Raw genomic sequence first — 24,350 nt, 5'->3', positions numbered from 1 at the left:
ATGTCAGCGTTTATTGATGCCCTGCGGAGCTCCGCAGGGTTGTCAGCCCTCTTTTCAGGGCCCAGCGGCCCCCTGAGGTGCTGCCTCTATTGGTCCTGAAAGGGTTGGGAGGCCCCAGACTCTCTCTGTTGTTTAAGGTGAGTGCACACTCACACAAATTCAGTGGACAGAAATAAAAAGGGGTCCAAGGAGCCTTCAGACACATGACAAGATGCCCAAAAGACCATCACCACTCCTTCTTTTCATTCTCTTCCTTCCAAACTTGGATGAAAGTGAAAGAAAAATAAGAAAAAGCATAATTGTTGTGGACGCTTGTGTTTGTAGGACCATCCAGCAACTTCATCCTCCCACCCCAAATATTTGAGCTATTCTCTTGTGTCGCTTTTTTCTCATAGTTTCTAGTTTCTCTTCAATATTAAGAAATGAAAAGGAAAGACAATGTGTGCGCAGATTGAAAAGTATGAGGCCATACATCATTTATGGGTTGTGGAAAATGAACATGTGCTAATTGAGAAACCCTCACTTAGATTTGAAAGAATTGAAAATATTGCCTTGAAGAAACATTGTGCTTCTTTAGAACAACAACCTGATATCAAGCAGATCCTCCTTTTGTCCATTTCCTTCCTCATTCTCTGTACTGCTCTGCAGACTAGTAACTGAACTTCAGATCTCCAGTAGTCATGAGGGGAAGCAGGTTTGGGTAAATCTATCCCCAGGTCCAAATTGATTCTAGAGAAACAGATGTATGTCAGAGATAGCAGTTTAGAATGGGCTTTTTGTACAATAACACCACGCCTTCTCTGTAAACTCCCAAACAAAGAGAATGGCTGCACAATGGCAACAACAAATTGTACGTGTACTATGTACTACTTGTTCTTTTTAATGCAGGAACACCATAGTGATTATTGAGGAGAAAGCGTTTTTGTAAAGCATGGTAGAATTATTCAGTTAGCTAAGGCTTGGTCATTGCTTGTGTACAAACTGAAACCCGAGCTTGATTGTAATTATACTGGAACTAATATGCTTTTCAAAATGACCTATAATGAGTTCATGCTGCTCTCCAGAGTTCTGTCAGCCTTTGTCCCTCCATCTTGGTAAAAAATCTGTAACCAACATGCTGGTGCCAACAGTCAACAAAACAAAAACCATTGTTATGATTCGTGCAACGTTCTATCAGTTACCATCTTGTGGTATTTAACCGTATGTATTTTCTTGAAGAAATGTCAGTTGAAAATGTTTAGTTAAAAATGAAATATTTTACCTACAAGCTGCACCCCTCCCAAAGCTTTCAATTTCTGAAAAGTGGTAGGAGCTATCTTTAAGTTTCCCAACCTCTTGTTTCATGTGAAGTGACTTAAATATATTCAACATGGCTATACACACTATCCATGGTTTTGTGTTTGAATAAATAAATAAAAATGGTCCCCCTGGGCCCAATAGAAAATGTATAGAACAAAGTAACATACGTTAGCACGTTCAATTCAATTCACTTCATCAATCCCGTAGGGAATTCAAGATTCAAATGCATGTCTACGACTGTAGTACGTCATTGTGGAGAAACATTGCCTGTCCTCACTGTACCCACCAGAAGCAATTGATTCCTGCTATCACAACAAGATGATCCCATTGGGAAACACCAGTTCTTAATGTAATTAATAGTCTTATTTAATTAAAGTAAAACAAGACAATTTAGCTAATGTTCATTTTGATTATGTTTTAGATTGATTCCTAATTAAGAAGGTTGGGAATGTACTTTAATCATTTAGTTGCAAACATATGGCATTTGAGAATGCCACGGACCCTGGAGGAGTGTTCACACTCAGAGATACTTAATTAGCCTCTAATTTGGTGATAAACGTTGAGACTTTAATATTTTATCATTTTCCCCAGAACTTTAGAATGGAATTGCAACTATCACTATTTAATGATCAAAGGCTCCTTATTACTTAAAGATTTGATGACCAGCTTTACATTTGACTTGAACATTTGTATTCAATTTGTTGTGTATGTGCAATGATCATGATACATCATATCCTGGTGCCATGTATTGCACACAAAAGGCAAGATAGCTTTACACAGCCCATGGCACTGTAACCGATGGGTCTTTAGTGAAATCAAAGCACGGGAGCAGCATATGTTTTTTATTTATGCTGTGGCACATTCGCCCGTGTCCCCTATACCGAGGGAGCTCGCCATAGTCCCATTTGCGTGATAAGACATAGCATGCCAATCATGGGATCTGGCCGAGACAAAGATGAGGTCCAGGTTGAGCCTCTCTATCAGCTCCGACGTCTGTTTCATTACCATAATCTCCGGCTCCATTATCGGCAAGAGAGAGGCGCTGACCTCCCAGTTCCAGCGGGCTGTCAAACTTTATTTTATCTTCTACTGCCTTCTCATTGTCCTGCCACTGAAGGCTCCATGGAGGCACTGTTGACATTTGATATCGGACTTGAGCAGCGTTGAGGTAGTTGTCTGCGGGACAACGCAAGCGAAGCAATAGCCAAACACATACTCATCAGTTATGCAGACAGAGAATCCTGAGTTGCTCTGCCAGCATCTTTAATTCAGATTCAGAGGTTTCTAGGTTTGCAAAAGCATAGAAAGCAAGACAATTCCAAAAAGGACAAAGGATTCATAAATAAATGAAGTTTAAAACAAACCAAAGTGGTAAGATGATTCCAAAACAGATTTGACTTTGACAAAAGGCCAAAAGCTCTCTGAGCTCCATGTGGACTAACAGAGAGAGAGATAGAGAGAGATATAGAGAGGGTAAGAAAGAGAGGAAGGCAAAACAAGCAAGAGGAAGAGAGACAGATACATAGAGAGTGTTGAAAAGCAACAATGGATACAGCTCTGCTCCACTCCACCCCCTGCCCTGCATACTCCACCTTCTTCCCTAAATCCAACAGCATGTAGAAGAAAACAAATAAATTCCATGCTGTCCCTGGAATGAAAGGCTGCAGCCACCCTTAGGACTCTGGGGTGCCTTTGGAAAGTGATCTACAGCCATCCGTATAGGCCTCAAGTGTTGTCATGGCGTGTTAATAGAAAATCGCTTTGCTGCCACCCCCTTCCCCACCCCATCAAAAAACAAAGAGCAATTCAACGTACAGATTTGTCTTAAAATCACATAAGGGTATATTTACCTCAGTGTTGGCCAGTTTTGGAAAAACGAATCTTTGGTGAAGTAGAAAATGGTGTAGGAATTGATTTAATTAATGCGGCCTCATGTCCTGCGGCCACATGTAATCCGTTGAGAATTCTCAAGCGTGAGCTTTAGGGGGGGAGACAAAAAGACATCAACGGCGAGACTCCTCCAGTGGCCTGTAATGAGAGTCCTCATCTAATCCCATAATTCCTTGTTTAATTAAACTACGAAGCCAGCCCAGAGTCTAAGCCAGTTTGATTGGCTATTTCTTTATGTTTTGTTTTTTCCATGATGCTAACTTTACATGTTCTGCCTACATGTGAATATTGTCTTTCAAACAAACAAATAAACCCCCCAAAAAATGGAACTCCAGTTGATAGAAAATCATGGTGAAATTGCTACATCTAATCTCCTAAACATCTTTGTCATCTATGTTATGTTTATTTGTGGTGTACTGAATACCTTATTATCTGAAGCTGTCTGACGTGACAGTAATTGCTGTGAGAAAACGTAGTTCAAAACCTGACATGTTAAAGGATTACTTCCGACATAAGTGAGCCTTACGAGCTTCTTGTTGCATACCAACTTGGATTTTGTTTACCCAGGAGTTAGAGCTGGTTAGAGCTGTCATTAGAGGTCTCAGCCACACCTCGCCACAGTCTGTGTGTCTCTACTGTCCCCAGAGGGACCCTGAGACAATCATGACAGGAACAGACAGGATGCTGCACCACAGACACCAGCATGCACACTTTTACTTTATCTGTATAATCTGCTTTGAACACCATCATCCCAGTTTTATTGTGCCTCCAATGAAGACTTTGGAGTATTTCCAGTGGCAGTCGTTTTTATGTGAGGTCAAAACCATCTATTTCCTACTTGCCACCAAATAAATCTTTAGCAATCTTGTGTCCCACAGCTCTGTGCTAAGGGTAGATATTTCTTCTAAACTCTGGTCCAGCATCATCATGTTGAGCGGGCACCTCAACCCATGGCCACACTACAAAGACCACGTTTAAAAGATGGCCATGTCTGGGTAAAGATTGGAAGGCGTGTTGTGGATCCAAGCAGTGTCAGAGCAATTGTCGTAAATTCTTAGAGAGAACATGGAAGAAGAAGGGACAGTGACATTCCATCCCCTCTCCCCATCTACATTTCCCTCCCTCTATCACTTTCAGGCTTTCCTTCTTTTTTATACCTACTTACGGTTTCTCTCTTCCCCTCTACCCCTTTATACATACCTCCCTCCTCCAGTACATCCATCTCCTTCCTCGAACCTCTCCTCTCTATTCATCCCCCTCTCCCCTTCTACTGCAATGCCAGCATCGCCCCCTCAACTCCCATAATCGCAATTGCACAGAGGGGGCAGTCTGAGAACCGCACCCCCCTCCTCTCCTCCATCCCCAAGGCTGCCCCTGCTCCTCGGTGTTTCCTCTTACCCCCTGCCAACCCCACACCCTCCCAACCCCATCCTCAGCTCCATGCATATCTATGAGGAGCAGGGGGAGCCGGCACTGCAGCCATCCCTAATGTGGAATGGCTTAAACGCAGAGCGAAGCCATGGGCTGGATTAGGGGGCCTGTGTCTAGAGAGCTGAGCCTCTGCAGGCTGCCAAGGGGTATGATTTTGGAGAGGGATCAGCCTCCACACTGCCCCCAAACCACTGGAAATAAATAAGAGACCATTAAACTCAGGCGGAATGAGAAAGAGTGTCCTTGTAGACCTCTCACGGTTGAGGGTCGGTAGATGCAGACAAATAGGCTGGACTGACCAACGGACAGATTGACGGACAGACAAACCAAAGACACAGACCTGGTTGTAAATTGACATCACTGTATGTAGAACATACTACTTGTGTTCCTTCCTCAAACAACAGTGGTCAGAAGAAGCAGAGGCATCTAATAATGTCAGCTTTGTGATATAAAGTCCAACTGGCTTGAAGTTGCTGATAAGCACTCTTTTCCATTCGATAGAAAAGGGATGTAATTCCCGTCTTGTCACTCAACAAATGAGTACTATGTGGTAATGTCGCATCACCACTTGCTCTATTTACGTCATCATTTACACATTTTTTGCAAAACAATTGAGGCTTATCTGTCTTCTTAAACTCGCCACCAAATGTGACAAACGAGAGGCGATGAGCCATAATTGCAACGAATGGCTGTGTGTCCCCGATAATCTGCTATCGCTATTTTAAACACCAGTGTGGATATATTGTGTGTGGGGGATTGAATGAAATCAGAAGTACAATCATATATATATTGGGAATATTTACACATTGCCAGTTTTTTGTCTGAGTTGCCCCAGGCCGTGGTAGAAGAATAGTGGTACATGGATCGCCAAGGTGGTCTGGAGAGATTAGCACCCCCTTCCAACTCAGCTCCATGCCCCAGGGGCTTCTGGGATGTGTGTTTACTGATGCAGGATTGTATTTACCAGAAAAAAGGCTCCCTAGTATAAATAACCACACAATGAAATTATATACAGCACAGTGAAATGATATCCCCTTTAGAAGAACCCTAGGAGTCCATGTCAACTGAAGCTTCACATCTTCCTCTGCTTCCCTCTGAAATAATATGTCCATGTATGTAAGGTGTATTCAAACTGTGAGTCCATGCACTTTCTGCTTGATGCAATCATAACCGATTTTCCAATCTGTATAGTCTTAATATAGAAGTAATATATGTACAGTCCTTACAATTTAAAAGTTAGAGTATATGACTGTACAACAATATCGATACATTCAGTAATTTTTTGACATGTACATTTACGATACACACGTATACCTGCATAATGCTGATATCCTCTGGCTGTCTGTGTCTCTGGTACAGGTAGTCGTATGGATGAAGGGTCAGATGTGGAGTCAGAGCCAGATCTGCCCCTGAAGAGGAAGCAGCGGCGCAGTCGCACCACCTTCACGGCCGAGCAGCTGGAGGAGCTGGAGAAGGCCTTTGAGAGGACGCACTACCCCGACATCTACACACGGGAGGAGCTGGCCCAGAGGACCAAGCTCACTGAAGCCAGAGTACAGGTAGGACATTATAAATATTGTAGTCACCAAACACCCAAATACTCACACACATACAGGAAGGCATGAATACACACGGGTGCAAGATGGCACGCACACACAGACTGTATACAACGCATACAGCACTAATTACAAATCCATCATTCCAACATGACACTTCATTTTATGAGGGTGAAAACGTATTTATACCAAGTTCATGAAAACAGACTCAGCTCTGTCCCTCTGCTCAAACATGAAAGAGCCTTGAGGGGATGATCAGATACACTTTAGGATTAGTCCTTGCTGTAGGAGACGCAGATGGTTTTCAATGTGAGTACACGGCCAGAGGTCAGCTATTAAATGTCTAGATGTATCAAATGTGTCATCAGATCTGCTGTAATGTGGTAGGAGGTCAAGCACGGGTTCATTAATTTTTACTTAGATGAGTTTGTTCTGTCCGCACGCTCCATCTTCCAGCTCAGTGTTGATGTTAATTGTGCTTTGGAAGGTTCAGCTGGTGTTTCCCTTTCCTGTGGTTGTCAACGCTGACTGGCACGCCTGCTCCTTGTGGCAACATCTTTGAGGTTTCAGAAAGTTGTATTTCCTTTTTAAATGTCCTCACCGTAGAGCTGCAGTTATCAAACACCAGTTACATATTTAACCGTAAGTCTGGGTTTTATTCACACATACGTAAACCGCTCTCATAAGACCCCAGCTGTTCCAAACCAGCAAAAGAACAGTTCTTTCTTCTTCTCATTTAAGTACATTTTGACAGCCTCTCTGTTCTCTCAAAGTTCTTTCGTTCTCTAAGTAACTCAGAGGGAAAATACAGTAGAGTTATTGCAACAGCTGTTTGCTCCAGAGAAGGAGGAGGGTGGAAAAATAAAACGAGCTGGGGTTGCATTCCTTATGGATTTCTCACTCCAAAACTCTTGGCTGGGATCATTTCTTCCCACCACTTTCAAGCCTGCCGCTCCTTGTAAAATTCACTGCATATTAGAGAGGATCTCTCATCCTCTCTTGGGAGCCCTTGGTCCAACAGAAACATGAATCAATCAAAGGCTTGTAAAAAAATAAATAAGACCAGGGCAGGAGCTGTTCCTTTCTCTCAGTCAGTCCAACATTTCTGGACTCACCTCACTCTTGAGCAGATATTTACATTAATGCATTTAGCAGACGCTTTTATCCAAAGCGACTTCCAAAAGAGAGCTTTACAAAAGTGCATAGGTTACTGATCATAACAACGAGATAGCCCCAAACATTGTGGGTAACCAAAACATGAAGCATACATTGTGAAAACTAAATATGGCCCACAGGGGAAGAACCATAAGAGCATGTAGTTAAACAAGATACAATTAAACAACATGCACCTCGAAAAAGTGCAAGGGTGTACCTGCGGAAAAAAGCAAGCAACAAAAATATATTACATAGCAAGTATAATAGTTTTAAGTCAGTTACAACTAATCAACAAGAGCAACAAGTCTCTCAAAAGAGTCATTGTGATCCTGGAGGAAACATCAGGTCCAGACAAACATTCCAAAGTGCCGTTGTACTCCCTGAACAAGTGCATCTTGAGCCTTTTCTTGAAGATGGGGAGACAGTCAGTGAGATATTTGGCCACTCCTGACCTGAGCTTGGTTGCTGACCATCTTATTGTTGCCCTTAGGTTGTCTAACACATAATACTGAGATGACTTCAAAATGTTATATCTTTATTTTGGTTGGTAGTGGTAAAGGTTGTGTGTGTGGTGACTCACAAATTCCTATTTTTGCTACATTCTGGGGAGGGCTAGGGGAAGAATGCTGAATTCACACTAGACTACATTGTCTTTTATTAATCACTATGTGGGGTATTCCACAGAGTAGGATCAGTCAGACCACGAGGCCACGTTTGTAGCCAGACTCAGTTGGTCTGATCATCTCTCAGCCAAGTTAATCGGCTAGATTAGGATTCTCTCGGCACAAACCCTTGAGGCCAATGGGGGACAATGTTTTTATAGTGATTCAAATGACGAATAGAAATATGACACAGACACCCTGAAACCAGATATGGGACCAAAATAGATGCTTTTTTCATATTTGCAAATAAATTCCAGCTAAATTATGTCATGTGAAAGCCTAGGGTATAAATTGTGTCAGTAATTTTATTAGGGAATTTGGAGTGTAATCTAATTTGAGAAGTGGCTTTGAAAATGTTCACGAAGGTCAGTGCAAATGTAATTTATCACAGAAAAAAATATACTGAGAAAGTGCTCATGGATAGTATAGATTTTTGGACAATTAGAGAAAGCAGTGCATGGATCGACAAATTGTTTATTGTCAAAAGTCATGAGTTCTCTCTCATTTCCCTGCCAAATATAGCTGTATCTTTGTAAATAGTGAGGATGATTAACAGGTCTTATTAACATTCTGGATTAGTTCCACAGGGGGAACTCCATAGAAATGAAAGGCCTGTTTTAAGAACTCCATTCCTTCCTCCAAAAAGTCCCACCTGAGGTCAGGGCAGAATGAACTGAACAGACTCTGCTCTATTCACATATTCCCAGTAAAGTTTCCCAACCTCAGAGGGAGCCTCAGATTCAGCTCTTCATGGGCTCCCATTCTTGACTGGTGTTACCTTCAAACCTGCTCCCCCTGGACTCCAACTGTGAGAGGCCACTGATGGAGGTGCACCACAACGGTTGCTGCTGGGGTATCTGTTTTTACGCTAACCCTTGATGCCAGAGACAGGGCAGGACCAGTGTCAGGTACCAGGGGAGTCATTGGTGAGGGAAAAGGTTGTCTGACCCTCTTGACTTGTTGGCTTGTGTGGACCCGCAGACTAGCCCTGTTGACCCACGCTCGGGTTGCAGCTGCTGCCTGACACAGGATCCAGATGTCTGAGAGAGGGTGAGAAAGAGGGCTTGGGTGGTGTGAGGGGCTGGTGGTGATGCATGTGTGTGGGGGAAGGACACAACAGAGGAGGCTCTTTAAGATTAAGATATGATTTCTCTGAGAGGAGGAGAAATCTGTAGAGAGAAAGAAGAAAAATGGGCAATGTGAAGAGGTACAGGCTAAGAAATAAATATGAGTTGGAAAAGTGAACTTTAAGATAGAGCAGAGAAAAGAAAGGATATAGAGAAAGTGAGAGAGGGAAAAGAGAGCAGGAGAGCATGGATTATCAACCCATCTGTCTTCATCAGACTCCACCACTGCCTAATGACATCAACCAACCAGCTCGCCACAGTCGTCCCCACACAGTTTTACTGCCTCAGACTGACAAATGAGGAGTGTTCATCCATGACCATGCTAACCACAGGGATGAGTGCTTCCAGACCCCTCAGACTGAGCTGTGGCTGCTGACTACCTGTCTTACACACATGCGTGGTTACACACACACACACAAGCACATGCACCCCTGCTAACACTATAACCACTTTGACCCCACAGACAGCAGTAAAAGCATGAGTACGCGTCACACAATATGTGAGAGGAATGTTGGCTGTTCGTGAAATTGACAGCTTTGTGAGGGTGAAGAGCTATCCAACTGCACTAGGGCTAAAGCGAGAGATAAAAAATAGTTGTCCCTGTATAATGTGTAGGTCTAGTAGTATTATGTCAAAAGTATGGTACAGTCCAGTTAGTGGATTATAACATGGGCTAGCTAAACAGGCTATATTTATAAATGAATCATTTTAGTTTTATAGCTTCTACATCTCAGAAAACAACTTAACCTTGATTACCTTTGCTTAAACCAGAGGTACATGCACAAAGCCTTGTAGTGCAATTATGCCCATACAAAGTCGCAAGCAAGCAAAGTCAAGTTAAAGCACCTCCTCTGAGTCATTTGTTTTGTGGTGCCACAAAGGAACAAATGGGATTTGTGTTGATCGGCGAGTCGGAAGCAGCAGCCCTGTACCAGTGAGAGTGTTCAAACAGAGGGGTTTATTATTAGAATTTAAATGAATTTCTTTCAGTCTCTCTCTCACTCTTGATACTTATCGAGCTAATCCGCCCCTCCACTTTCCAATTCACACTCCAAGCTACGTTAATTAGCATAGCACCAACCCGGGATAGCAGAAGGAGGAATGGAGAGGCAGAGGGGGAGAGAAAGGGAGAGGTAGGTGGGGAAGTAGGGACAGTGGGGTATCTAAAGTCAGTTTCTGCCATATATCGTGGGGTACTACTTGGCTTCTTTGTACTGATTGTAGATCGGCTCCACCAGTTTTCTAGTGTCACTCACTCACCCACTCTACTATAGGTGTTCTGTCCAGTTAAACAAAGTGGAATCCAGAACAATCTGGACTCAATCAAACACAGTTCTCCTAACAAGACATCTAGTATTGGGATATCCTACAAAACTGGGATGAGTTACATAAATGTGGAAAGATGTGTCAGGGATACATGCATGTCAGGAAGGCTGTACTGTATGTGTGTGTGTGTGTGTGTGTGTGTGCGTGCGTGCGTGTATGTACTGAATGTGTTTGTGAATGCATGTGTATGTGTGCCGTTCAGGATGTGCGTGTGTGAGCTTGTGTTTATCTGAATGCATGCATGCGATTCATGCTGACCATCTGTGTACGCAGTAAAACCCAATTTCTCTTAGTGTCTCCCCATCTAAAATGAGAGAGAGGCCCCCCTTTCACCCTTTTCTGTCTGGGTTTGACCTCTGGATGCCTCTTAGCAGGCCTATGCCATGTATCCCCCCCCCCCCCTCCCAATTTAATACCACCACCATCTCACACCGATGGTAGTCTACTACTGTAGACTACCTGAAGTCAAGCACTGGACCATAGCCCTACTACCTGTACCTTCACTCTAAGACAATCACTGCCTCTGTCCCTGCTTGTGTTTATACAGAGAAAGAGAGAGAGAGTCATAGTCAGTAAGTGATAGAAGGGGAGAGAGTAGACACAAGGAGATAGATCAAGAGGGGGTGGGAGGGTTACAGCAATAGAGAGAGATTGATGTTGGGCTTTTTCATGCCTCTCAGTCTCTGTTATGTTGGACTTTTTTGCTGTGAAATTCAATCACGTTATCCAGGTTTTACTCCTCATCGTGGCCGTCGCCTGGCCATTCCCCCCTCCGCCAACCCACCAGTAATCCCAGGGAAGACATCCAAACGCTATCTCCTCAACTGGAGATCACACACACAAATACACACACACACACACGGTGGCCTAGCAGTGGCTGAGAGGGAACAAGATCAGAGGGTTTTTCTGTGCGACAAGAGCAGTCTGGACTGAAGATGGAAGTGTGGAAGACTCTTATGTGGAATGTGGTGGGGGCATATGACACAGGATCACAGGGTATATGCAAAGACGGTCGTTCTTCTGCCCTGTTCAGTACCAGAAATACAGAAACAAATTCAATTGTGATATAAAAATCTACCAAAAGGACAGGCCCTGAAGCTACAACTGAAGAATTCAATATCCCTTTCCCTATTACATTGCAGAACATTATTTTTGCTAACCATTGCCTTTTGAAATAAGTAAGAGTCTGTTTTTTGTCTGTTGGGCAATTTTCACAAGTCTTTCTTTTCTGGAGAACCGAAAGAAAAGACACAGAAAGAGGGATAGTAACAGAACAGAGAGTGACCAGAAGAGACAGTGAGAGTGGTAGAGTAAGATAGAGAAAGAGAGAGAATAGAGGATGGGCAGACAGAGAATCCCTGTTCCAAGGTGACATTGCGGTCTGATTCCAGAGCAGAGCATCAAGTCTCTCACATTCTGCTGGTGCTCAGAAAAAGCCTCTTAGAAAATCGACTGAGCCCTGCAGCCACACAGAGAGTGGCCTGTCAATGTAAAAATGAATTCACACGCACACACAAACAAAAAGAGTGTTGTAGGATTAGGGGAGCAAGATTTGCAGGTAAATTGTTGAGTTCAAAAATTCTGTACTCATTCCTCTCTTACACTGGCACCTCAGGCAAATACTCCAATAATTATTTGAGTCTCTCCGTTAAAAATAGACCTAAAATGACATTCTCAACATGAAAGACATGTTTTCATTTGCACATTTCGGAATCTTGCCAATCAAAAGAGAAAATAAGTAGGTAGCCAGCCTGAGGTTAAATGTAGGTGATTTTTCGCCACAGACAGTGTGACTTTTCACATGTTTCCTCTGTGTGTGCACATGTGTGTATGCACATGTGTGTGTTTGTGCATGTGTGCATGCATGCTAGTGCATTGGCCGGGGCATGTGATTGTGTGAGTAATCTGTTGAGAAATGTACACATTTTTAGAACACAGTACGTTACTGCATTCAGGTGTGTGTGCGTGTATCAGAGAGCTGTGCGATGTGTATTCATCAAGTACAGGCTCCAACTTGCATTCTGAACGAATTCTTCTTTTTTAGCCACGTTTAATTAAGACCTTAGCAATTTGTGTCCCACTGAGTTAAAAAGAGGTCATTTTTGCCTGTAGCAAAACACTGCTCTTTCATTTAGTAATCTGCCTAATCTGGGTCTCTGAGAGTGGTAGTGAGAGACTGACAATACCAAAGGGGCAGGTCCAGGGGCTTGTCTGGGAGCTTTGGGATGTTGGTTGGTTGAGCTTCTGCTGGGTTTGAGGGTTTGGTTGACAGGGGGCCGGATGGGTCTTGGTTTGTGGGTGTGTGTGAGAGATGAAGAGAGAGAAAGAGCGGAGGAGGGGTCTTATTTTTGGATTCACCATTTAATAATTGTGGCAACCAGTATTCTTTTTGGGGACTCTTACCCTCAACATATGGCGATGTCATTGTTTTGTATGTGTGTGTGCGCACACACGTGTTTGTGAGGATAAGAAAGAGTGTGTATGTGTTTGGGCAGTCTTGTGTGCACACGTCTGATCTTTGAATTGATCAGTGCCCCATCTGAAAGCAATACTCTGTGGAGAGCTGTTTAAATATGGACACCCCCTCTTTGTGGTCCATTCAGCCAGGGTCCATTGTGCCTCTCTTTCACCAGTCCTCTCAATGGGCCAGCCCCACTTGGAAAACAACAGGAGATTAACTGCACAGACAGTGTATTAACTGCTGATGAATTGCCTTTGCGAGCCATAGATCAATGATATTCTGAGACTTGTCTCCACGTGAACCCAAATGCTTACAGAACACATGCACAGACACACACACACCACACAAACACACACACAACAATTACATTTTGACAGTTTTGTGCCAAAACCTAATAATCCAACATGTCAGTGGCATGCACTATGATGAAATGTCCTGACACAAACTAATCTACTAATGCTTATAATTGTATGTTCAGTCTGCTTGAGTGACATGTCAGGCTAAAATCACACTGGGTTAACCGGTTGGGATTTTAAATGTACATTTGCAGGTTTTTTGTCTTTGTCATCTTTCTCAGTCATTCTCTCCTAACATCCTCTTAATCCCCAGGTGTGGTTTAGCAACCGACGGGCCAGGTGGCGTAAGCAAGCGGGAGCCAATCAGCTGGCAGCATTTAACCACCTGTTACCTGGGGGATTCCCTCCCACAGGGATGCCCACGCTACCAACATACCAGCTCCCAGAGTCTGGATACACGACAACCACACTATCCCAGGGTACAGACACCACCATCACCTATGTGAACATTTACCATGTGAATATACAGTATCTGCAGAGGAGTCTTATGATGCTATAAAACAGACATATACATCTTTCTAACAGTAATCTTTGCTTGACAGATGGTAGTGGTACAGTCCACCGTCCTCAGCCCCTACCACCTTCCACCATGCACCAGGGTGGGCTCTCCTCCGCCGATAGCAGCTCTGCCTACGGCCTCTCGTCTAATCGCCATGGCTTCTCCAGCTACTCCGACACATTCATGAGCTCTGCAGCCCCCAGCAACCACATGAACCCTGTTAGCAACGGACTCTCGCCACAGGTACATGGAGGGTGGGACTTAAGTGTTTGTGTGTTTTTTGTGTGTATAGATGTGTGCACTGCACTGTGTGTTTGTGTGCGTATAGATGTGTGCACTGCACTGTGAATCTGACTGAGTTAGAGTACTATATGTAGTGTATGTTAGTTTATCCATCCTTAGAATCACAACTGTTCGTCTATATAACGGTGGAATGATCGTTGAATGTTGCTTTATCCTCCACAAGACTTTTGTTTAGTAGCTTTGATTAAGCAGGGGGCCAGTGGCAGCTTTAGTTAAACAAGTCTCTAGTGACTTTGGATAGAAATGTTTAGTCAAATAGCAATATCCTCTTCCTACAGGGGGATTTGAAATGATAAGAGCGAACAATTAATTTCACCCATCATTCTTGAGTCCTCCAATTATCGTAATTGTTAAATACTTTGATTCTAAATGAATCCAAGTTTCAACTTTGCACTGCAAGTATTCTCCACAGTGACCAAATCTTTTGTACAACAACTTACTTCAGGGAAAACAACTTAAATGGAGACCTTTGAAAATAATAGAAATAATCCCACTTAACTAATGAGTTTATTAATTGTGAGCAAAGTCAATTTAGCAATTAACAGATGTTAGTTTAATGTCAGTTCAGTACTGTTCTAATTAACCGCGTCATAGTTAAACGTTAACTGCTGTGGTATATTACCATTAGTTTGACTTAAATGGACGTCTAGCTTTTAACAAACATTCAAAGTTAAACGTGTAGTCTGATGTTGCCTTCTGTTTATATTTATTGAATTGGGTGTAATGGTAGTGATAGCTGGTAAGTTTTCTCTGCTGGTCTGGAGAGGCACAGTGGACAGAAGCAGGGAATGCAGTACACATACAGTGATACCTTTGTAAATCCATTGGTGTCAGAAGATTTGCATGTGTGTGAATATGATATGTGTGGGTTCATGCAAACAGATATTCTTAATGTTATCCTCTCGCTGTGCCTTGAACAATAACCATTCCAAATGAGACTTTTCTGGTTGGAGTGGATTCTTAACCGGTACAGAATAGAAAAATGACTGATATTGATGCAAATCACTCGGCGTAAAGGAAATTATACGCAATTACTCACCAAAACTGGGCAGTCCAGCCCACCCCAAGCAACAAGATCTGACTAACAGGCAGAAAATAAGATTGAAATGGTGTTTAAAGAGTCGAAAATGAAATTCAATGCCGCATTTGTCCGCAATTACCCCCTCGTTCACACATTTTATTGGGAGTTTTTCTATCCCGACCACCCCTCCAACCCTCCACCCCCCTCAAATATTTCTCTCAAAGCAGATTGGAAACTGGTTTTACTTCCCTCTTGTAATGCAGAGAAGAAAGAATTAAGGATTTGGTGACAAAAAAGAGATTTGCTCTTGTACTGGAGAGTTGTGGGTGGGGGTGGGGGGTTGGGTGGAGCAGAAACATTTCCTTAGTGTGTTTGATTGTTAATCGTAGTGGTGGGGCTTTGAGAAGCTAATGCTCGTGCTGCACAAACCTGCATAAATATCAAGAACACGGTCTCTGCTTTTTTATTATTATTAACATGACTTGCTTGCTCTCCCTCGCTTCTTCGACGAGGAGGAAGAGATAAAATAACAAGCCTCTCTGCTGTTTTACATCTGGGATTACGACAGCCGAGCTCCAGCCTACTGTATTGGGTGGAAAAGATTTTCTATTAAGAGGCGTCCTTACTTAGATTTTGCATACGTATGAGTTTATGTATTAAGCGTGGTATTTAAAGTGATTTTTAATTCAATTTATTTTTGATAGGAAGATTTGAAAGCACTTAACTATTAGTATAGTATTTGTACCTGATGTCATTAACTCCATGATAGAATAGAAGCTGTGTACTGAATGTGATCAAAATAATTCCTATATTCGAAGGAATGTAAGGAATTTATTATTAAAGTGCAGGAATTTTAAACCAATAACAACCTAGTAAAATGCATATTTTGTGTTTGTGAGTGTCCAGTCAAACTCACTTACACTTGCTCATCTCTCTCTGAAAAAGTGAACTTTACTTCATGTACTATAATAATGTGTTTTATATGCGCACAGCCAGAGCGAATAATACCAGCAAAAGCATTTGAAGAGCGGAGATTGAGTTTTTGCAAGCGCTCTTTTCAGTTTAAGGCATTGGGATACACTGTTTATGGATATGTGTGTGGGTGGTTATTGTTGTTTTTCATTTCATCACTGTGGATAAAGTAAGCATTCTAAAACAAATCAAGTCAGTATAACTTTAACCCCCCAAAGGAATGCTTCCTTTCAAGTGTTGTTGTCATTTGTTCTTGTGGCTACAAAAGTGTCATTTTCTCTTGTGTTTACAAGGATATGCTTTTTGGAGAATTTGTGCCTTACTGCTTGTGATTGGTTTGACAGAGCATGCAATGGAAAGGGGTTTAAATTAATCTAATTTTATGCAAGTAAAACCAACCATCTCACAACAGGTGCTCTTTCTCTCCTCCATCGACTCACAACACCCTCATTACTGTACACCCCTCCTCTCACACACACAAGCCTGTTTACCTCTCCCATCTCATCTCCAACCTCAAAACATCCAGCATTTTTTTTTCTATGAAAGTCCATAAAAAGAAACACTGACTGCAAGCCTTGATTTAGTAATCAAATAAGATCTGGTGCAAAATATAAGTTTGAGATTATATTTTTGGCTTGGGTGGATCGTCAGTCTTAACCCTTTCTGTAGGTCTCCAGTCATGTACATGATGAAATCATGTACTGCAAGTTTTCAATAAAGTAGCTTCAAAATAGCAGAGCGATGTTAAATGCTGTGTGACAGGCAATGATTCAATCTGGATCCTGCATATTGCATTTGAAATCTTAGTCATTTTGTGCCTTCTTTCTCAAATTGAATGCAAAAGAATTATAACCCTACTTTAATGTAAGAAACTTGCAGTGTTATGCAGCAAGTTCCACGTCTTATTGAGTGAAAGGAATTATATAAAACTGTGAGTCTTGTGATGAGAAAATATTCTTGATAGGAAGTCCATTCTTCTCACAGCTCCACTAACCCCCACATGCTGTTGGTGAAATAAGGCTGATCTTAGCACCATTTTGTCAAAAAACTGCAAATCTGTATTGTTATTATTAGTCATTGAAATGTGAGTATAATTCATATGAATTGTGAGTTAGACAGGCAATGTTAGAGCACTAATCCCTGTCTGTTTGGACAGAAAAACATATTGACCCGTCACAGGAAATAAATCACAAACAAATCCACGCACTATATGTATACATAAAAATAATATACACATTTAACAGACAGAAAAATACACTTGTATTTTACTCTCACTGTTTCTAGTGTAGGAGAGGAAGATTTGTGTTTTGGAATGGCGAAGCTTTGGCTGGCTATTTGATGAGAGTGAGAGAGAGAGAAGGAGGGATAGAGAGGGAGAGAGGGAGAGAGAGAGGGAGAAACAGAGTGGGGAAGGGGGGGGGGGGGTAGGCTTGGTTTCAGCAAACCGGGGGGGATCAGAGTCGCTGCTGCGCTCCCCGGCTCTCTCCCTTTGATCCATATCCCCAGGCCTGCCTGCCTGCTCGCCTGCCTGTGCCGCGCTCAGGCCTCCGCTAGTGATTCCTGACAACTGTCTGACCGAGATAAGGGGGAGGGAGGGAAAGTGGGGGTGGATGGGGAAGGGGAGCGTACCTCCTATTCCCATAGCTACTTCCATTAGCAGAGCAGCCACTTAAAAAATGGTGATGAATTACATTTAAGTCCTGTGCACAGGAAGATGCCCAAAAAAATCACAAACCAGGAGAGAGAAAAAAATACATGTTTTCGGCTCTTCTCCCCGTTTCTTCCCGCCCATTGCTTTTGACAAGACACTGTGCACCTGCATGTCAATGAGAGTCGTAGAGTTGTGCCTAGTCTCCTACGTTATTAAAAACTTGGGGGTATTAAGCCTTTTACTGGGCACGGTGTCAGCTGGCAAGCTCCGGTGTCAACAAATCAAAAAAGGATGAATGCATATATTTACATCACTTCTGTACTTAGAGAGAGAGAGAGAGAGAGAGAGCGATAGATCTAGAGAAGAGAGGGAAAGAGAGAGAAGGGAGGGGGTTGATACTTGTTAATTAGAAATCATTCTAAATACAGATGCTGTTTCAATTTGGCAAGAATTTTAAAAAAGTAAGTAGCTTTAACCCCAAAAAATTAGACCTGCTTGGAAGCTGCCAAGAAAATCTGGGAATTTTAATCATATCCACTGGCGGAATGTTTTTAGCATTGATTCTTTATTTCTTTCTTCATGGATTCCAGTTAGGAATCTGGAAGTCTTTCCTGCTTCATAATTGCAGGTAGTACATTTGCAGTGGGTTAGTATCTAAACCTTTCAGAATAATTTGTTTTTTCTGTGGTAACTCCCCTAAATAGAGGACAGGACACAATTGCCTTTAAGCTGTTCAAGAGGTGTTTTATACAGCACCTCCTGGTGGTTTGGCAGGGCTAAAATAAATTATGCTTAAATACATATAAAAAGCTAAATGTGTTTAAGTCACATGCAAAGTACAGGATAGTGATGCTAGATCAAGGATGGTTAAGTTGTAACAAAATTGTGCACTTGTGATGGTATGCTTGCAGACATACCAAGTGTCTGATATTGTTGCTTGGGGTCATTCATGTTCATGCTTGTTTGTTTAATACACTGACTTACACTGACAATAGGGACTGCCATCAAGGAATCTTGTCAAGATAGTTGATTTCCTTATATTCACAACATAACTCTGTATGTATGTGTCTCCCTTTTTTTGTCCATGTCTTCCCCATCCCTCCATGTCTCTTCTCTTGTCCTGCCACTTTCCATATTTCTCCATTTTTTTCTCTGCTCCGATTCCCTATCTCACTTATTCTATCTTCGTCTCTCTCCTCTCTCCCCATCCCCTCCCTCTCCTCTCCGCTCTCACGAGAGAGGAAACATTATTCCTCTCTCCTAGATGAAAGGCTGAGGCGGACAATAAGAATGCTATTTAAATGCAAGGGTGTTTGTATGCGGGTGAGAGATAGTTTCCGCCGAAAGTGAGCTGTTGCATCCTGATAAATAACAAATATAAGGGAATGCGATTTACATTTATCTTGCAGAGGCAGCCAATATGAATTTCAACAAATCCTAGAAGATGAGGATTTAAGAGAAGGACTGGTAGAGACCACAGCAGACACTGTGCAGGTCCCCCATATAAGAAAGGCAATATGACTAGAGGATGTGTTTTCAGTTTAGGGCCTCCCCATAGACAGTACCTTGAAGACAGATCATATAGGTCATTCCATAGGGTCTTTGAAGGGACTGGACTTTAGATGTGCTTTTAATATATCCATAAGAGACTTCATCATATCTTTGCAATGCTCACAGTCTAAAATCGCCATGATCCTTGGTTGAAGGAAACACTGTGCAAATGGTGCTGTAGATGGAATTTCAATCCAAACAACCTTTTCAAGGATAGCTGAACAGTTTGGCCAAATATAAGGTTAATGACTTTATCATATGTCTCATCTGTGTTTATTTAACATAACAACTGTTGCGATGATAGTTGGGGTACAGATGAAATATTATGATATTCTAGGGGTGGCTTGCCAGTGCAATTGAGGTAAACCTTTTTAGGGGATAAGCTGAAAGGTCAGAAGGTGACAGGGGTCATGGAGTCTGGACTGGCCACTGATGTGAACCTGCAGCAGAATTTCAGGGGTCAGAGGTTAGCTGAGTGCATGTGCTTCCTGTTGGTTCCAGATACCAGTGTGACAGGTGGAGAAGCTGTGATGGATACTCTAGCCAAGCAACGGGGCAACTGTCACTCAATACCTCACATCACTCCCACTCTTCTTAGGCTCAAAGCATTACGATTGTGTTTATAGTGAGTTGAGCGGTATCATTTGTACTTTTCTGTAGAGAAGCAACCACCGTTTTGATATTTAAGGCATTCAAAGCACACCCGTTTTCTTAGTAATTTGAGATATTCAAAGGTTTTACTTCAGTGATGCTACTCTAGTTGTTCTCAACTGGAGTGTGTAACTCCCACTCTCTCCCTCTCCCGACTTAATATGATGCGGTTGGGTCCCCAGCTGGCTAACACAGCCGCCCTCTACCACTCAGCCTCCAGCTGAGAGCTATTTCACTATTTATTTACATGTAATTATGGCTATGAGGTGCTGATATTAGCACTGTCAAGAACAATTTGACCTGACATTCTTCACTGGGCAAACTCCCCGCTGCTTTCTGCAAACAAACCCCACCTCCCCTCTCCCTCTCCCTCTCCCCCTTCCCTCCTTCCTTCATTGCCTCAGCCAGTTCTCACATCCCACCTTATGTCGCTCTGGCATAGCAAGCAAGGGCATCGTCGCCAGCTCTTGCGGGCTGGAAAACCCACTCCGGCTGAAATCATTAAAGACTGCCGTTTAATTTGCGGAGGCGTTGGAGCGGAGCAGAAAGATGCAAGTGAGAGAGGAGGAGGCAGCGGCTGAGGGGCAGGGGGAGGAGAGGAGTGGGGGTGGGGTGTAGGCTTGTCCTGAACGCCTGAACATATCCCCCAGTTCCATCTCCCCCTGTTCCATCTCCCCCTGTTCCATCTCCCCCTGTTCCATCTCCGATATATTACCTGTCGAAAATAAGCGGATTGCGGCCCACTCTCAGTGCGATGTGAGCCCCATAGAAAGCATTAACCTTTGGTTAGTATGGGGCCTTGTAACACTTTGGGATGTTTAAGAACGACAGAAGCAGGCCTCTGTTTCCAGTCCCATAGCTGTACTGAAACAAGGCCCCTATCGGAGGACCTGAGCAATCTATACAAACAATAACATGGAAGAACAATTTGGGGGGGAGGACTTTTTCTGCTTTATATTACATGTTGACAGTTTAAGAGAGACAGGAAAGACAGTGGAGAAACAGGGGATGACTCGTACTCAACAGTAAGGTCTTAACGTTATTAAATTGGTGGCTAATTTCTAATAATAATCTACGCATATGATTATTTGCATATTGAATATGGCGGATTATTGAATTGTCACAGTACTTGCGCTTCTTATATTGAAGACCATTGTCATATCTGTGTGTCCATCTGTTCCTCACAGTGTGTGGTAGGAAGTGAGTGTTTGTCAAAAAGCTGAGGGTTAAAAGAGCCATATGCCATGTGTTTCCCTCAGTTAACGTGTTGTGAGATGTGACAGCTTGTTTGGTTGCACACTAATCGCTGTCATCTGGGCCCGCCTTGTCGCTGCCCAGTTCCTGTCACTGTCAATCAGACGCCTAATTTGAATCAATTAAATACCTCCAGCAGAGCTTTTTTATACTCCCCTCTTTACCCCCCCAACTGCTGTGCCTTTCTCTCACAGTCAGATGGATACAGAAACCACCCCAAACCCAGAAACATCACTTTTCACTTTTAATTAATGTGCTGTGGCCAATTAACTTGCTGACACATGGCTGGGAGACCCAATCAGCACTGTCATCTGCTCTCTGCCACTGGGCCCTCTCTGGGTCTGAGACTGGAGGGTTGAGGTAGGATGAGGACAGAGAGGAGGGAGGGAACTGAGAGGAGAGAGAGAAATAAAGAAAGAAAAAGAGAGAGATATATAGAAGAAGAAATACACTGAGATATAGCAGTAATTTAGGAAGAAGGAAATGAAAGGCTGGAGAGTAATGGAGAAACAGACAGCGAAAGAAAGAAATCCAGACAGGGCCCCTCCTGTTTGGTCGCTCAGAGACACTAATTTGCCAGCTCTGCCTTCGCCGTGACAAAACCTGCTAATTGAATTTATGCAATGGCTTTTATTTTGAAATAGCCACTTAGTGTGTTCAGATGAGTATCTGTTTCCTAGCCAGACTTCCCACCTTGATGGGAAACTAGATAAGAATGTAAGCACAGTCCTGTATAAGCACAGTCTACAAAAACTAACATAATTACATGATATATAATACATTTATCATGTATAATTTTTCTCATGGAAATACTATGAATCAAATAATTATGTGGATATTCCAGCGATGAGGCTTAATGTTGTTGTTTTTTGTCAAAGGAATAGAATGTGTTCCATTCCATACAAAAACACCTATTTATGACACCCTCTATGTTGTTCTTACCCCATCTTCTTTGGTTGTTGTCTGCTGAACTGTGTTAAATATTTTAAATTTCGTCTCGTATGAATTTTGAAGTTGAATGAATCTGTAAAAAGGTCAAATTTAGTTTATACCTACTCAGCGTATCCATGACCAATTCAACTTAATATTAAGTATTTGCCGTTTATTTCAATGCCGATTGAAGATCATAATACAATTTAAGGTCAACATTTTATATTTTTGGATTTAGCATGTGATCCCACAGGATCTGCTAAAATTATATTGGCAAAACATAAAAAAAAAGATTTTATGTTTTTGATTCCTATTTTTTTGTTTGCTACCACCCTTTCCATGACATTCAATCTTTATTTTTCCAAATGATGGGGGAGTTGGGATTTTCTGGATTATTGTCTTGACAATACCACATCTGCTCATGGTAAAATAGCATTAGCTGATCTCATAATTACCTCTGATTGCATCAGATATTCACCATTCAATATTGACATGCTTCTCAATTAGCTGTTCCCATCTCCTTATTACGCAAGTAGGACAGTGATATCTAGTAAGAGAATAATAGCACTAACTGGCTTAATTTCCATTTAGAGTATATAAAACATGCATCAGGCTGTACAGTGTAAACTCCAACATTTTATATCTATGTACAGTAGTAGCGTAGCCTGAAATCAATTTTTGGGGGGTCCCATTTTAAAATGAGGGGTCCACAAAAAAAGTCAACAATTCCATAATTTTTTTTTTACCAATCAGAAATCTTGGGGGGGGGGGCAGCCCCCTTCATGGCCACACTACTGATGTACAGTAATAAAGAACCACATGAAACTGAAAATATCCAACAAAGCCCGACAAACCCCTATGAGTTAGTATCAGAGTTGAGGATCGGGTCATGAGCTGGAGATGTCATTCTGTGGCATTTAGATAACCTGGTGACATCTGGAGCTCTATCTTCTCCTCTTGACACCCCTGAGGCCAAGAAAAGCAAGGAATCACTCTGAGGCCTTTGAGTTGGAGGGGACAGGAGAAGCTTATCCACTCCCCTGTGTGTGTGTGTGTGTGTTTGTGTGTGTGTGCACTGTAGGCAGACTGGAGTGGGCCTGTGACACTAGCGTTGGCCCCTGACAGGGGTGTTCTAGCAGCTCCGCAGGCTATCCCACAGGACAAAGTCCTACAGGAGGGTTTGAACACCTCCCTCCCTCTAACTATCTTCCCCTGACTCTAGCTTTCCTTCTCACCAGCCTGCCTGGATAATCTGCCCGGGGAGGCTGGGCAGGGCAGGGCAGGTGGAACCCTCAGAGTGGACTGTGAAGATAGAGAAGCTCCTCTTTATTGCAATCAGTGCTCTTACAGCAACCAGTAGTGCAGAGCTTGTTTTATATAATTAAAATGTCGAAACATTGAACATTTAAATTCAGTAATTTAAAAATAATTCTTAATTCAAGTTCCAGTAACAGTAGCCTTTGTACTGTAGTTTTATAGTTTAAACTACTACTAAAAACTACCAAACATGTAAACTGGTAAAATTGTAAAAAATTTGAAACCATAATGTATTGTCAATTTTTTGTAATTTGTGTCATATAACAGTTTTATTTAAATATAAGAAAGTGTAAAATATTACATTAAATCCTAGGTATCTCTGCCTAGTAACATTTTGCTCCAGCTGAGAGACGTAGCCACAATGTATTAGCATGGAAATACAACAAAGACATGGTTCCCGTTAAACATTCAGACAGACAAAAAACATATAATTTAAACAGTTCAGGAAATTAGCAGCATATGAAAAGCTGCCTTTTTATGACTCAAATGTGCTATATATTTATCTGAAAGGATGCACATTGTATCAATTTACACTTCTTCATTTACACTCCCGCAGGCTAATGGGGCTCAGAAGTTGAGCGAATTAATTACTTTTTTATTATTATTTATAGAGTAATCTATCTGGTGTGAGTATGCTCTTGTGGATGTGTGTGTACATGTGTGTGTATGTGTGTGTATGAGACAGAGGAAATGCCCGGGAGCGCTGTCCTTTAAACTAGGTCCTGGCTCCCATTATCTACCCTTCCAGGACTCCCACACTGACACCCAACCTAATGGAAACAGAGCTACTGAAGAAAGTGTTTCCCCCTCCAAAAAGAGAGGGGGACAGAGAAAGAGAGAGAGAGAGAGAGAGAGGGGGAGAGAAAGAGAGAGAGGGAGAGAGAGAGAGAGAGAGAGAGGGAGAGAAAGAGAGAGAGAGAGAGAGATAGAAGGCGGTT

The 24,350-nt window shown here is 42.4% G+C and overlaps 1 protein-coding gene across 4 annotated transcripts in view; it reads left to right on the top strand.

Moving 5' to 3' along the window:
• Positions 1–24,350, top strand: part of LOC124481207 (paired box protein Pax-7-like) — a 46,112-nt gene that overhangs the window by 14,335 nt on the left and 7,427 nt on the right. For all 4 annotated transcript variants that reach the window (XM_047041086.1, XM_047041085.1, XM_047041084.1 and 1 more), the window contains 3 exons: positions 5,980–6,179; positions 13,517–13,682; positions 13,806–14,005. In XM_047041086.1, the coding sequence (XP_046897042.1) occupies positions 5,980–6,179; positions 13,517–13,682; positions 13,806–14,005 (566 nt within the window). The remainder of the gene's footprint in view (positions 1–5,979; positions 6,180–13,516; positions 13,683–13,805; positions 14,006–24,350) is intronic.

Source organism: Hypomesus transpacificus, chromosome 18, assembly GCF_021917145.1.
Source record: "Hypomesus transpacificus isolate Combined female chromosome 18, fHypTra1, whole genome shotgun sequence".
Lineage (NCBI taxonomy): Eukaryota > Metazoa > Chordata > Actinopteri > Osmeriformes > Osmeridae > Hypomesus > Hypomesus transpacificus.
The sequence above is the reverse complement of the archived record's forward strand: the minus strand, read 5'-3'. Positions and strand labels throughout refer to the sequence as shown.